Here is a 15343-nt window from a genome sequence, read left to right as displayed (position 1 = left end):
TTTTTACAAAAGGCACATTTGAAGGAGGAGTGAAAAGTTGGCTGTCATATGTAGGAGAGTCCCTGCTCGAGTACATTCATACTGTTGCACTCTGCACTCAAAGATGTGAAAAGTGAAATAATTCATTGTAAAAGGATGAAAAGTAAGGGTCCAGTAATTGGTTTCCTCCTTACCTCCACACAGCTTCTTGTGTAATGGACAGGGTTCCCCGAGCTGTTCCGAGCACTTTCTGAGAGAAAGAGCTCATCCACTCCTCAAATCAACTGCAATTATATATACAGTAATCACAACAAAAGCATCACAGGAATGAGCAGGATGTAAAATATTTGTGGCATGAAAACACACAAGTCATTGTGCAAGCCATTTTGGCTTTGTGTAAAATGAAAAGGAAATTGCAGCATCACAAAGAAAGTACATGTTGAATACTTTACAGCATGGCATGATGTAATAATCCCTCACTCTGTAATCCTGAAACACGTCCTTCAATTCATTCATGCTGCCAATTCATGCCAAGCTTTCCACAGTTATTACAAAAGCCAAAGTGCTGGGCTACATACAGGACATTGTGTTTTTTTTATCCTGCAGGTAAGGGTCTGTTATTTTATTTTCTCCTGTATCCGTATCGAACAAGCTCTGCAGAACACCCGTAAGAAACTGAAGGTATGAATACATTTGGACATGAAAGTGCTTTTTTTCTCAATTATTTAACAGAAAAAAAAGGTATGCTCAGTGTATTTCTTCACTCAACGTCTTTGAAAAATGGAAGTGAAAACACAAATAATTCAATTTTTTTAGGGATTACAGCATTAATCTTTTAATAGTTAGAATCTAAAGCATGTACAGTATAAGGTGTTGGACAAGAGCTACTAGTGTTATAGAATAAATTCCACTGGGGCTACACATGCTCCAGGTACATACTGTACACCTGTGGCTCTGTAATGTGCTTGGAATAGAGTTTCCATCAACATGCATTCATTTTTAATGCATCATTTGTACTGTACGTGCTGAAATAGGAGTTTGGTTACGATAAAAAAAAAAGTATAAACCGATGAAAAAGAACATTTTTTTACACTTGTTGCAACGTGACAACTCATGGTTGAAGTTATAATAAACCTTTGTCTTTGAAACAGTAGATCTTCAGAGGTCATGCTCCTAAGTATTTTTTTTAAATATCGCTTTTCACATTACATAGTTTCAGATTGAACTGTAAGAGCATGGTGGATGGACTGCACAGCCAAGAGGCCAACATTAATAAAATCCTGTTAATTAAAAAAATTGCTAAATGGTCCCATTGTCATAGATGTGTTCACATTAAGGTTCCTATTTCAGCTGCAACCCACACATCCATTACACTCCTCCAGCATTTGAATTATGGATAGTCAGGATATTACTACATTTATATCAGGCACAGAGGAGATGAAACGCCTCGGTGGTGTCGGGCTGTAATTGTATGAATATGATTTTTTTTTTAAGGTTTCAGACGAATTTTCAAAACTTTCATAATTATATCAACTGAAGTACAGTTATTCAAACTTTATGGCTTCTACAGTAGTTCTCCTATTGTATGCTGCTACTTAATTACAAAACCGAAATATATATCAGAATTGTAAGCAATCCATTATTTAGATATATCTACAGTGCAGACCCATCCACAGGTTTGGTGGCGTGGGGACATGATTTTATATTACATGTACAGCAAGACACACAAATCAGAACTTTAAACCAAGCGGCAATTCCGGTGTTGAAAAATGAAGCCAATGCAAAAGTGCAAAAATCTGCAGTTCCTCGAGTGTCCACTTGAGGCTGACTGTAGAAGTGCTGGAAGTCACATACACACCCATTCAAAGAAGCCTGTTTTTACAGCAGAGATGAACATGTTTACAGCCTGGTTGAAAAAATGAAAGAGGTCTGATGGCTCATGTCTCAGTCGGCACACACTGTACAGAGGGTGAACAAAACACATGACTCATCTGTTTTGATTTTATGAAGGATAGGAGTTATTCACAATAAGGCGTTTAGCTGACCTGACTGAGAGGTGGGCGGGGTGTTGCTGTTTGTGAGGAAGCCTAAGGACCGCCTTAGGTTGACTGACAGTTAGGCTGAGACAGCATTTTCAGCATGGTGACCGCCATCCACAGGCTTCCATTACCCATTGCAGTAACAGATGGCTGACTTCACTCAGGCTTCATCCACTTTTTACAGTCTGTACTTAAAACAGACACGGGGGTCCTGGAAACAGAATTTAAAGGGTACCTTAAAACAGACCTAACATTATCTTAGACAGGAAGGAAACCAATGGTTCCTAGTAATCTTTTTACTATTACTTTACTACTGTTTTCACACATGCACTCTTGGGAATCTCAAACAGCCTGCCCCGGAAATCTTCCAGAATAGCTTTTTCATACTTGACCTTCACATCGGGAAATTTTCCACGTCGGACAGGAGTGTGGGGGGTCTCCGTAGGCAGGACATGGCGTACAAAAGACGTTAAGATCGCACATAGGACAGACATAGGACAACTATAATGACAGATTTTTGCCTTTATATTAATTCTACATGTCGTGCCAACCAATGGATGAAAAAGAACATAATGTAATGTTAACAAAAAAAAAGAGTATGAAGCAGCTTTATTACGTGTACCATTTGCCCACCATTACCTGCTGCAGCTCACCGTGACTTCATGCAGGAACATTACTTCAGAGCTTGTCAGGAAAATGTCCAGACAAAGTCAGGGTGACAAATTTGGTCGCTTGCATTCACATAGCAGCCCACCCTAAAATTTTCAGAAGTTTTGTGCATGTGTGAAAACACCATTAGAGTATCCTAGACAATAAAGAGTAGCTGCCAGTATGAAAGCATGTTACATCTATGTGAATAACTGAATGGCATGAGAAAAATAACATTATTTTTTATTTCCTCCGCAAAAAGATATTCAAGCAAAAGGTTCATATAGTAACCCTTATTTAACGTACTTTTCAAATAACATTTTAGCCTAAGGTCCTGTGCCCATTTAGCGTTTTTCTCTCTTTTTTCAATTGTTTTCAATGAGTAGAGAGTGTTCCGCCTTGCAGCAGAAAGCGACCGCCTGGAGAAAAAAGTGTTATATAAAGTATAAAGTAAGATATAAAGTGTTTACATGGTAAGAATGTCCGCTGAATTTGAACTTTATCTATGCTCTTTACACGTCTACCACCTTTCATTGTTTCCCAGGTAATTCCAGGTGTAGTTCAATGATATCACATCTTTCCCCTGGTTTTGACTTTAGGCACTTTGCCTTCCAGGGGGACAACCTGGACAACTGCAAACCCTTTAAATTGGCAGGATGGTTGGAAAATATGTGTACAGCTGAGTCCCCTTTCAAAACCATCTCATAGAAATGAAACTAAACGAGGCTACATGTTATCAGACGTACTATTCCTCCGAGAAATACTGTAGAGTTATTTTTATCATGAATTAAAATGCAAACTAATTGGAATGGATAAATTAGCAGCTACCTTTCTGGAGGGGACCGACCACACCGGCAACTCTCCATGTGTCACTGTGTTGACCTGTGAGAAGCACCTTGTCACAGTGAACGTCGAGGGCTGCTTAAATTAGTCCCAGTGGGATTCATCGCTACCTGAAGCCTCCGTTCAACACCTGCCTGTGGCCTCTAGCCTCCCAAAGCTTTGTTACAGCCTCCCCGGGTCCTCACCACCGTCACATCTCTTTTAAATTAGTACACAATCAAATCTAGTGTCTTTCTGGGAAAAGTACCAGCCAAATAATGCACAAGAAAATGGTTTTACTTTTATTCCCGCTGGATATGAATAGGCATGTAAGAGGATTTCTGAAAATATGATTTGTTGACTCACTAAGAGGTTATCCGGCATGCTTAAATCCTTCTGATGTAACCCTACTTTCTTTTTCTTTTTTTTTACCCTAACTGCCTCTTTTCATTTTCCCTCCAAAAAATTATTTGACCACCAGATCCCCAGAAAGGAGCCAAACATGATGAAAATACTGATGATTCTAAACTAATTGAATATGAATATTACCGTTCAACCGATGAAGGCACAAACTCATCTTCCAAATTGAAATGTTTTATTTCAAACCATTAACAAATATCAGTCGTTGTACTCATCACAAAGTGTTCCCTTCACAGCTGAACTTGAAAAATTAATCCAGCATCTAACGGAACAGAAACACAAAGTTAATATTCAGACAGTGATAGCATGAAAATGAAAAAGGAAGCTTCAATAAGTCACCTGGCTCCTTGGAAATGACTCCACACCAATAAAGATCTAAGACGAGGAGGACAGAGGAATGTGGGTCACAGAGGTTTTCAGGGGCAAACTTTCCTTTTTCTGTGACATTTATCTGGGCTGACTGAGAATTCATTGCCAAGCTCAAACTCCTCTTCCTGTCGGAACCGATAAGAATCAATTCCTCTGTAAATCTGCTGTTAGCAAAACTGGGGGGCAGTGGAGCAAACCTGTGCAGGTTGAGCAGGAGACAACGTTTATAGCAGGATGCAGCAGAAATCAATTTGACATGTGTCTACTTTGATACAGTGTCAATATATATATCAGCTCCAGGATGCATGTGCACTGACTGTTACAGCTGTTACAACAGGGAAAACGATTTTTGATGCTGAGTTCAATTTAGGGTGGTTGTGAAGTATAAAGGTGCTGCCTGGTCTATTCCTCATACCATTCGATGTAAAAATATGGATAATTTTGACAAAATATAGCAGAACATGCTCATCAGATTAAAGTCAGTCGAGGCAAATTCCAAAAGAAGCAATTTTACTTTAGCAGGATTTAGCCATGTCATATGTTGAATCTGCATTTCAGCCTATATCCAATAACCATCCAAACTGGTCACATAAAGAACATGTCTGTTTCCTCTTTCTTCAACCCTTCTAGCAACAATTGTGGACACTGTCATCAACTTCTTTTCAAGTGACGTTGAAGACAATACTTTTTCAGTTGACTATAAATCTTTTTCTTTTTAAGAACATTACACTTCCAGAATGTGGGCCTGCTCTTAGTTCCTACAGTCTTTAAATCTACTATGGGAGGTAGAGCCTTTAGTTATCAGACCCCTCTCCTTTAGAATCATCTACCAGTAGAGACAACCTCTCCAGGCTTAAAACTTTCCTTTGATAAAGCTTATAGTTAGGACTTGCTCAGGCTTGGACCAGCTCCCAGTTATGTTGCTATAGGCTTAGACTGCCGGGGGCCTGGCACGTTGAGCGCCTGTCTCTCTCTCTTCCTCTAAATGTGTATACATTCAATAACTTCAAATATTCATGTACCATTTACTTAATGGTATGAACACTAATCTTACATCTGCCGGGGAGTATGGCAATTTATTTCTATCAATAGTTGAGAGCGATAAACTATAATCAAGAACGTATTATTTTTTATTTTTCAACAAAAATTCAACAGCCATGCACACAAATTCATCACCAGAGAGCTGCACAGCCCGCTGCAAGGGTGAAGTTAAACACAGGTGAGGGCAAAGAATGTTGTCACTGTCTGCTTTGCAAGCCCAAGACGGCAGCTGCCCTGTACTTCTCTCTCTCCTTGCTCAAGGTGAAGTTCTACTATTCTGACAATTTGGACTTGGTCTGCCCCTCTAATGGTCACCTTCAACTCCATCACTCCCACATAAATGACTCATTCAACAGTGGCATCTTCGGTTTCTGGATACCCCGGCTCAGTGTAACTGTTCGTTTAGACCGATCAGTCTATTACCATACTGTGTTGTTACTGCTAATACTGCACATGCTGCAATTATTACCGTTATTGTAGCTATAAATCTGGTTTATTCATATTGTTGTTATTGCTGTTGTCGCTCTCCCTCTATCCCACTTTCCAAGTCCATTACAGTTGCGACAGGTGGCTTCAACATGTTCAACATGAGTCTGGTTCTGCTCAAATTCATTCTGCAAATCTGAAAATAGAAGGGGACCAGGTTCATCAAATTTTGCAACAATGTCACTAAATACCTCCATTTTGAATGAATCTGAAGTAAGAATATGTCGCTTTAATACAATGAATGCCAATGGACTTCTTTTTTTTTGGGGGGGGGGCTTTTGTGCCTTTAATGGAGAGATAGGACAGTGGATAGAGTTGGAAATCAGGGAGAGATAGTGGGGATTGACAAGCGGGAAGGGAGCCACAGGCTGGCTTTGAACCTGGGCCATCCGCGTTGAGGACTATAGCCTCCATACATGGGACGCGCGCACTAACCACTGCGCCCCACCCAATGGACTTTTTGAATGCTGTCTCATTGTATTGAAAATGCAAGAATTAGATCAGCAACGTGTTGTTACAGAAACATTTGTTCATGTCGTCATTGATAATCCAGATGTACTTTAAAAAAATATTTAAAAGAAAAAAAACTCAAACAGAGGGCTTAAAAATATTTAAGCAGCTTTTAACGTAATTGTTGATGCAAACAAAAAACAAAATCCTATTTATCTCTATTGACTCGCATGGACAAAATTTAAATCCATCCAATACAACTTTTTGCAGAAAATTCTATTAGACTGAGGAAAAATATGTTGCTTTTTTTTGTCATTTCAGTAATCAAACACTTCAATTCAACCAAATTTGAGTTCATTAATTTATAATTATAATTTATTGATCCCGCGAGGGGAAATTCGTTTTTACACTCTGTCTAGTAAATGAACAGGATCCTATGGACATGCACTAATGGAGGGGTCTCAGAGTGAGGGGGCTGCCCACAGTGGGCTGAGCTGGTGGGGGGGTTGGTTGCCTTGCTCAGAGGCACCTCGGCGGTGCTCAGGCAACTCTCCAGCTACCAGGCCAATTTCCAGATTTGATACGTGCCGGGACTTGAACCGGTGACCCTCCGATTCCCAACCCAAGTCCCTAAAGACTGAGCTACTGCCGCCCATTTAAATGAATTAAATGAATATCTAAATAATCATAAGTCCTGAAATCTTTCTGGAAAGTGAATATTGTCTCAATGTCTTAGTTCATATTGTTTCTTTGGTTTTTATAGGGAAACTTTTGCAGGTATATAATTGACTACGTAGACACAGCTTGATCCACAAAGTATTAAAGTTTAGATAATTTCACACACAGGACAGACATATTTTTGCAAAACATATGCAACACATTACGAAGACAGATGGTTTGAAATAACAAGAGTCACAGATAGCAGCATTCACAATAAATATACTGAATAATAACCATCAATGCCTCCATCAGTGGTTTAACCAGGTGATATTCCTCTCAGTCTAATGCAAAACACCACCCACATTTATATGATCAGTAACAATCTCCCACGTCAACAGGGACATTTCCATATGAACTCTAAATATAAAAACAGACACCACTTACAGTTGAGACAAAATTGAAATTCAGTTTACTAAAGGACTGCATTTGCCAAATAAGACACCCAAAACCCAACACCTAGAGAACGAATTACTTCACAAGAACTACTTCACATTAAATGGATTTTCTCATTGTGTACCGAAAGAACTACAGTGAAAAATACTTGGGTTTGGACTGTAAGAGTGAAGGAAAGTGCAAAAATATCCTGCTATGCGATTTGAGCAGGGTCTGTGAGGGTCTGTCCCACTGTCCTACTTCCATTCTTAAGAATTCCCTCAGTGGTAACATGACCCAAGTTCAATGCTGGTGGCTTTGGGCTTCCAATGTCAGTCAAGTCCTCTGCCTGAGGCTCTAAGAAAGCCACCCTCTTTCCATTTGACCGCCGATCTCCTGACTCTACCTCTCTGGGATCTGAACAGAGGATGAAAGCTCGTCCGCCACACCCCGTGGACCCCCCACCTCGAGCATCCCTGCATCGACAGGGAGTGAGGTAGAGGTAGAGCAGTACCAGTACGATGCTGATCACACAGGAAGCCAGGGTGGTGAATGCTGTATTAAAATGCTCTGCACCACTGCGATGTGTCAAGCCACTCACAGATGTCGTGCTCGAGTTTCCCACCACCACAATGACTTCTGGAAACTCATTGGGTTCGTAGCTGCGCCCTCGCCCTGTGACACACCCAAAAGTACCAGAATCTTCTATCAGTGCTCCTCGAATTTCAAGGGTACCATTGGGGAAAACCATTAGGCGGGCATTTGAATCATTGGTTGATGAATTCGCCACAATACTTGGGGTAACCCAGAACACAACCAACCCTTCTTGGACTGGCAAAACCAACCCTGGACATGGTACTTGTAGCCATTTTCCAGGTTCTACTTGGAAAGTATTTTCCTCTAGGGGCATTTTGGACGATACCTGCTTGCTACATTTAGATCCTTGACCAATATTGTCCATACATGGGTATTTAACTCTGAAATCCAACAAGGGGCGATACTGTTTCCACATCCAGTACTCAATTAAGGCAAGTAATGTGCAATCACAGACAAAAGGGTTTTCCTGCAAATAAATTCCACTTTGTCGGCTGAAAGACAGAAGGCTCTGGACGGGAGCCTTGGAGAGCCTGTTGTTTGAAAGATCCAGAAAGGTCAGGTTAAGAGGCCCTCCAGATTCCTGATAAAGCCCATAGGGAAAATCCTCTAGTCTGTTCCCAGAGAGGTAGAGCCTCTTCAGGCTGCGAAGATCACTGAAGGCCTCTGGGTTAATCTGGATGATCTTGTTGCCAAACAGCAGTAGTTCTCTTAGTTCCGTCAGCCCAGTGAAGATGGACGAGTTCAAAACTGTTAGTTGGTTGGAAGAGAGGTCCAGTTGGAGGAGATTCGGCGTCACAGCAAAGGCATTTGTCTCGATTTGGCTTATGGAGTTCCTGCTGAGAACCAGAGTTGAGAGTCGGTCAAACGGTTGGGAAATCCAGTCCAGAGGCAGGACAGTGAGGGCATTGTGGCTCAGGTCTAACCGTGTGGCGTAGCTCGGGAAATCAAAGCGTGCAACAGACAGATTGCGGCCACTGCAGGAAATAATATCACTGGCACAGAGGCAGTATAGTGGGCAAGTAGCCACGGAGGACAGGGCGCCAAGACACAGTGAGAGCAGAAAGGCTACAAAGCCAGGTTTCCAGCAGCTTCCTCCAACATCAGTCCTACCTGGAAGGTGTGACACAGCGGGATGCATCCTGGTGTTCCCTCAGGATGGGATCTCAGGTTACCGTCTCACTGGGTGTACACATGTCAGGTTTACAAACCTCTGATAGTGGCAGGCTTTTACTTAACTGAGGAGAGACAGAGAAAGACAGGAATCAAGGAGGGGGGTATTTGAAATGATTCTCCTATTTGTTTTCCTCAAAAATCAAGTAAGCTAGTGTTTTTGTTTAATTCTAGTCACAAATATCTAACTACAGTCCAGTACAGTCCATATAAATCTTACTACAATATGCAAAAAGCAAAATCATGCCTGAATTGCTTGTATAAAGTACAAATAAAATTCTACCAAAGGGGCAGGAAAAATGTACTTAAGTGTCTTGAAGTACGAAGAATTAGTGAGTATATCTTTTCAGGACACTCAACATGTAAATTTGCATTGCTCAGATTTATTTTTACTTCATCAGATTGGCAGATTAACATTTGAGTTTTTGCAGTGTACTGTCATTTAACAAAGTTTCCAAACAGCTTAAAAATCACAGGGAGAAAAAAAAAAAAATTTCAAAAGGGAAGTGCGAAGAAAGAAAGAACAGCAAGAAAAAAACTGCAACAGAATATGAGATCATGTAGCGCAGATGAAGGCATTACATGCATGTCACTAAAAATAAATTATAATCCACTTTCAAATTCAACAATGATGGCCGCTGGCATCGTGTGAACATGACAACTGTTACAGAAACTGCTGGAACTATACTTTCCAACACACAGTCCTACTATTTTTTTACAGCTTTATTTCACAAGTTTCCTTTTCTTATATTAAAGTTTTAAGTCAGTTTTATCTCTTCTCTTTATTCTATTTTTTTTTCATTAGACTGACACCCCTTCTTATTAGAAAGACCAGCTGAATTTTCTCAACATGTGGCGTCAATCTATCTGTATCTCTATCCGTCTGTCTGTCTATTGTATCTAAATCTATCTATCTTACATAGCCTAATTGCTTTTTAGCTTTAAGTAGGATATTGCACCAAGTAAGAACACCCAAATGTAAACTCCAAAAGTCGTATCAGACTCTTCTCAAATGTTCAAATGAAGATTTTTTTTAAAGGTCTGCAAAACCTGAGTAGATAATGTATTGAAGAAAGTTTTGAGCTGCATTGATTAGCAAATAGATTAATTTCTAAACATCATTAAACATCAACAATTTTATGGTTTCTCATTTAAGTCATTCCTGAAGCAAAACAGCCCATTATTATTATTATGCGATTGCAGCATCTTTAATTAGATGATTTGTTGTGTTTTCTCTGTGTCCAATTGGGCATTAATTATATCTTAGCGTATTGAACTGTTCTTTAACGAAGCATAACTTTTGAAGAGGTCACTTGGATTTTGAGAACCATTTTTCATCATTTTCTGACGCCTTGTTTCCCCAACAGTTAATTGATCACTGAAGAAAATAAGAGAGTTAGAGTAGCAGGTGTATCTGATTTCATTGACAAGAACCTGGTTGACTAATGACAAATAAAGACAATTCACTCTAAAATGAGATATAATATATAGGCTATAAATTGTTTGTTATAGTCAAAGACTGGTTTCACGATGAGTACAACATATGTGGAACTGGTTTTGTTAGAGGCATCAACTCTGTATTATTAGTAGTGAGTCTACACTGACCTTTTTTGTTATATTCCCACATGTAGTGTGCTCCTGTAGAGCGATAATGAGTAGGTTTTCAAGACTTTTATATGCAAGGAAAACAAAACAAACAGTATATATATATTCGACAGCTCACCCTGACGCCCACACTGATTCCTCTTCAATCCCGCAGCTCGTCAGCCTTGAGCTTCATATCCAGACGCGATGCAGGACCGCGTCCCGTATTCTGTCCCAAATATCCTCAAGGCAACTTAAATCGCTTTTTTCGGGATTCTTCTGTGGGTTTTTTTTCCAACCTTCAATATCAACCCAAAGTGTCGGGAGGATACTGGAAGCTGCGGCTGGTTTGTTCACCTGCAGGTTGCATGTAGCAGTGGGAGGGGTCGTCCTGAGAATAATCACGGAACACGACAGCAGCCGATTTTATGCCAGATGATGAGAACAGAAGAAAAGAGAGAAGGCGCGGTTGGAAAAAGGTGCAGCATCAGCAGCAAAAATCCTAATGCGCAAAGCTTAATGTCTCTGAGTTTTTTTGGATAACACCAGTGGATTTATTTTTCTTCCAATTTTATGGTTTTGGTAGAAAGAAAGAAAAAAAGCCAGGCCTTTAAGCAGCATTACGAAACTCCCTCTGAGAGATGCTCAAAGGAGGCTGTTGAAAGAAAAAAAAAAGATGCTTATCAAAAGGCTGTGGAAACATCTGTTGCATAGTTAGAGATGTATATTGTATACATCTGGTATTTAAGCGGCATTAAAAAAGTTGTATCAATAATGTATCAAATCATTGCATGCAAAGTAAAAGGCGTGCAAGCAATTACAAAACCACAAATAAATTGAAACTTCTGTTCACAGATAAAAAAAAGAGAGAGCATTTTAGCATCTAACATATTAACTGTTGCCAGTTATACATTGTGATTTTGCAACAGTGCAGTAACAAAGTTCTGCTGTCAGTACAGTACCCCTTTGTTACTAAAAAAGGTGTTGCAGAAGCATGAGAGGCATGGTGGGTAAACGAACAGCAGGAGCTTCACATACACACACCTTTAGGCCTGCACACACACAGCACTGTGCTCAGATGTTACACATGCCACCGTCTTCCCCTCCATGACGCCTTTGGTACTACCTACGATGGTGGATCAGGTGCAGAACGACAACACCCTGCCGTTCCTCTGCTAGCAGTTTTTAAATGTTAAAAATGTACACATTCTTCTACTTGTTACATATGGACCAGGCCTGGCTTCAATTTGTGTTTCTTTGTTTTGAAAGGCAAAACAATATATTCCAACAGCTGTCTAGAATTCTGCCCTGTCGAATTTGTGCCATATTGTGCTCTTTTGCTCAGAGTGATTACAAAGGTGTAGAGTGTTTGGCGGCAGCAGGCAGGTATTTTTGACCTTAAATGTTTGAAGAAACTTTAGCAGAAATACAGAAAGACAAGTTTTGGATGAAGATAGGGAACATAGTGTGCCATTTAACAGCTAAAGAGCCAGAAACATCGTTCAAAGTTGATGGGATAGATACAAACAAAAGAAAAGCCCTACAATGTGAGCGGATATTGGAATGATATGATTTCATCATTTTTAAAGGTACAGACACAGAAACAGCCTGTTCTGAGCAGGGCTGAAATAGAGGGATGCATGATCAAATACAGGATCAGAGTGGATTTAGAACAAGAAACTTCACAGACACTGTTTTGGGGACCTCTGAGACCTTTTTGAAATTTTAAGGAGTATATTATGTGACCTTTAAATAAGAATCAAACATAATTTCTGGGTGGTTGCTTGAATAAAAATGTTTTTTTCATGATATCAATCTTCTGCTGATTCAAATTTATACATTTTTTTAAATGTTGCAATTCCAGGTACCTTGTGGAAATGTTTCGTTACTGCAGCCCCTCTTTAAATTCTGGCATTAGCCTTTCTATCTGAGATTTATGTTATTTTACATAAGGAAAATTCCATCGTTTTTGCATTCAATCCAAGTAATCCTCAGAGAGTTCTGCGTGATATATCTGGATATCGTTTGATACGCTCTCACCCTTTAATTGGTTCAGGAAGACCAACCAGACAGAAAGGTGTGAGTTCATTCGGGCAGATTTACAGTCCATATCCATTTAAACAGTCTAGATATTATGCTTGCAAGCTGAGGGCTGATAGCTTCTGTGGAGAAAGAAAAGCCTGCTCGCAGTACACCAAAGCATTGAACTGCTAATGGTGGCTTGGCGCGGACAATTTGGTTTAATTAGAGATAACATCGTTGCAATTAAGCATCTGTGACCTTGACGGTTGTCGTTTCCATTTACTCCAGAGTCACAGCATCAGCGTTGCTTGGTTGCAGCGTTGTTGAAGGTCTATACAAGAGAGAAAATAAGTAAACAAACACTGCTGCAGCTCAGAAAAAAAATACTTTTATTTATTTATTTAATTTTACTTTAAAGACGAAGAGAAACATATCAGGATTTGCTTGCTGAGGCAGAATATTTCAGACTGTGCTGGGCAATGAGTCGACACACTCCCCCCTCATTTTCAAAAATACTTTTGTGCTGCATTGTGATGGAATACTGAATTTATATTGCTTCCTTCTGTGTTCCGTTTAGACTGACATGAAACTGTATCTTCTAGTGCCTTCTTTTTGTGTTTCCGAAGCTGTTTATCACTGTGTGTGTGTGTGTGTGTGTGTGTGTGTGTGTGTGTGTGTGTGCCACTAGCAGACGCTTTCTTTCAAATCCCATGAAAGTATTCTTCCACCTAATCAGTTTGTCAAGGTTGCGAGCTATGTGCTTCATGCTCTACCAGGTGTTTTTTTCTTTTCATCCTTTTGCTGTCTTGTTCAATCTTCTAGATCTTCGCATGCAGCCAGTTCAATACCTCGCAACAACAAATGGAAAAAAAAAAACAGAAGTGAATTGAAAAATCCGATGAAGTCTCTTTTCAAAAAGACGAGTCAATTCATTTATTCTAAAGAGAAGCGAGAATTAAGGCCGTTGTCTTATCATCCGGACTTCAGTCTAATCACAATGCTCTTGTAATTATGAGGTTTCCACCCAGGACACTGTGACGGACAAATGGCTGTATGTTTCCATGGTGCCGACCATCAAAGGGGAAGGCCTCTGGGGAATCTGCCAGTGTCCATCTTGGCTCCAGGATTACGCAGTCGCGTTGTTGATATGCAAAGGGTGAATGGACTGAAAATGTTCTAATTCCTTCCTCATTTCAGATAGCATTCTTTTGATGATAAAAGGAAAGTGGTAAAAGTAATGGCCTGAACTGAAGGTCAATTAGGCATACTCTTAAAATACATTCTGTCCTCCTTGTATCTCTAACTCTCAGCATCCACTTGTGCCTGCTGGTCTTACCTGCCAGTTAAAGGCATATAATTGCTTCTGTTTTGCATCACAGGTGTAAAATAGACCCTCATTACATGGATGGAATAAACGCCAGCAGGGTTCTGAGTGCAGGCTGAGGAGAAGAATTGAGGGAATCCATCTGGATAGTTTCTTTTTTTTAGTTTAGCTGAATTCAACAACCTATCAATCCGCCCTGCTGCAGGCATTTAACAGCTTACAGATTGATGATAATAAAAATAAAAAAAAACAGCCTAAAATAGGTGGGTTAATGTTTTCAGAAGCTTTGGAGGAACGAGACATTGTCATGAAGAAACTTGAAGCTGTTTTCACAAAATGCATTCTCAGGTGGCAAGACGTGATGTGTAGAAAGAACAACGCAGAAGAGGCAGACGAAGCAACACAGTCCAACCCTATGATGACAGTTTTTACTCTAATATACAAAAACGTAGAATAGAAGTTGTAGAAGAATCCTTAATGAAGCAGTTTAATTACACAGATTGCATGCTATATAGTCTGTGACTGTGCACACATCCTATAAACATCATCAGCCCATCCTGCTTGCTTGCATTGAATTTTCATGGCTATTACCTGCTTCGTTCTCATATTAGCTCAGCCCAATTTTACGCATAACATGTACTAAGGGGCTGGCAAGAAAAATTCCAGACAATATCGGAACAATAAAACGTGGCAATTTGGTTTTGTGCGTTCACACATGCAGCTCACTTCGGACAATTTCAGGAAGCTTTCAGGAGTTTTGTTCATATATGAAAGCCCCATTATAAAATACTTTATATACTGTATAGTTGGCTTTTCCCTCCGTTTCTATGGTTAGCTAGACGTGCATTAGCTAACAGACTGTTCTAGTTTCCATTTACAGAAGGGACATGCAGCTACAATAACTCTTCTCTTCATTACACTCCAAGCACTAAGCCGAAGATTTTTATTTTTTTAATAGAAAAAAATCTTTCAATTATGTCTCAAGACATCCATTCCTGCTTTAGTATTCACCTGCCTCAGTCATGATTTAACACCTCATAAGAAGCTATGAGCCACCCTTGACATTTATATTCCATTATGGCTAACAAAATCATTTTGTGTTGTTGAATTTTTGTGTTGTTTTTGTGTTGTTGAATTTTTAGTTTTCATACAAACTGCACAGTTTATTAAATGTGAAAATGTTGCATTTAGAGCAGCTGCTGTTAAAAAGAAAACTCTAATTTTGTTGTGAATGTTCATCTCTATTCAGTGCTGTAGTTCCCAGCCATCAAGTATGCATCTCCCAGCATTAACTGTCTCC

General features: G+C 39.8%; 1 protein-coding gene across 1 annotated transcript; it reads right to left on the bottom strand.

Moving 5' to 3' along the window:
* Positions 1–7058: 7058 nt before the first annotated feature.
* Positions 7059–11947, bottom strand: LOC109997296 (amphoterin-induced protein 2). The gene is made up of 2 exons (XM_020651719.3): positions 10837–11947; positions 7059–9178 (listed from the first exon to the last, which is right to left on the bottom strand). Exon 2 carries the CDS (start codon positions 9079–9081, stop codon positions 7561–7563), a length of 1521 nt encoding a protein of 506 aa, XP_020507375.1. The 5' UTR covers positions 9082–9178; positions 10837–11947; the 3' UTR covers positions 7059–7560.
* Between the last annotated feature and the right edge of the window lie 3396 nt (positions 11948–15343).

Source organism: Labrus bergylta, chromosome 23 (genome assembly GCF_963930695.1).
Source record: "Labrus bergylta chromosome 23, fLabBer1.1, whole genome shotgun sequence".
Taxonomy (NCBI): Eukaryota; Metazoa; Chordata; class Actinopteri; order Labriformes; family Labridae; genus Labrus; species Labrus bergylta.
Note: the sequence above shows the minus strand (reverse complement) of the source record. Positions and strands in the feature narration are given on the sequence as shown.

Bases quoted from the DNA above. Each gene is read 5' to 3' on its own strand.
- LOC109997296 (XM_020651719.3), bottom strand. From the start codon at position 9,081: ATGCATCCCGCTGTGTCACACCTTCCAGGTAGGACTGATGTTGGAGGA.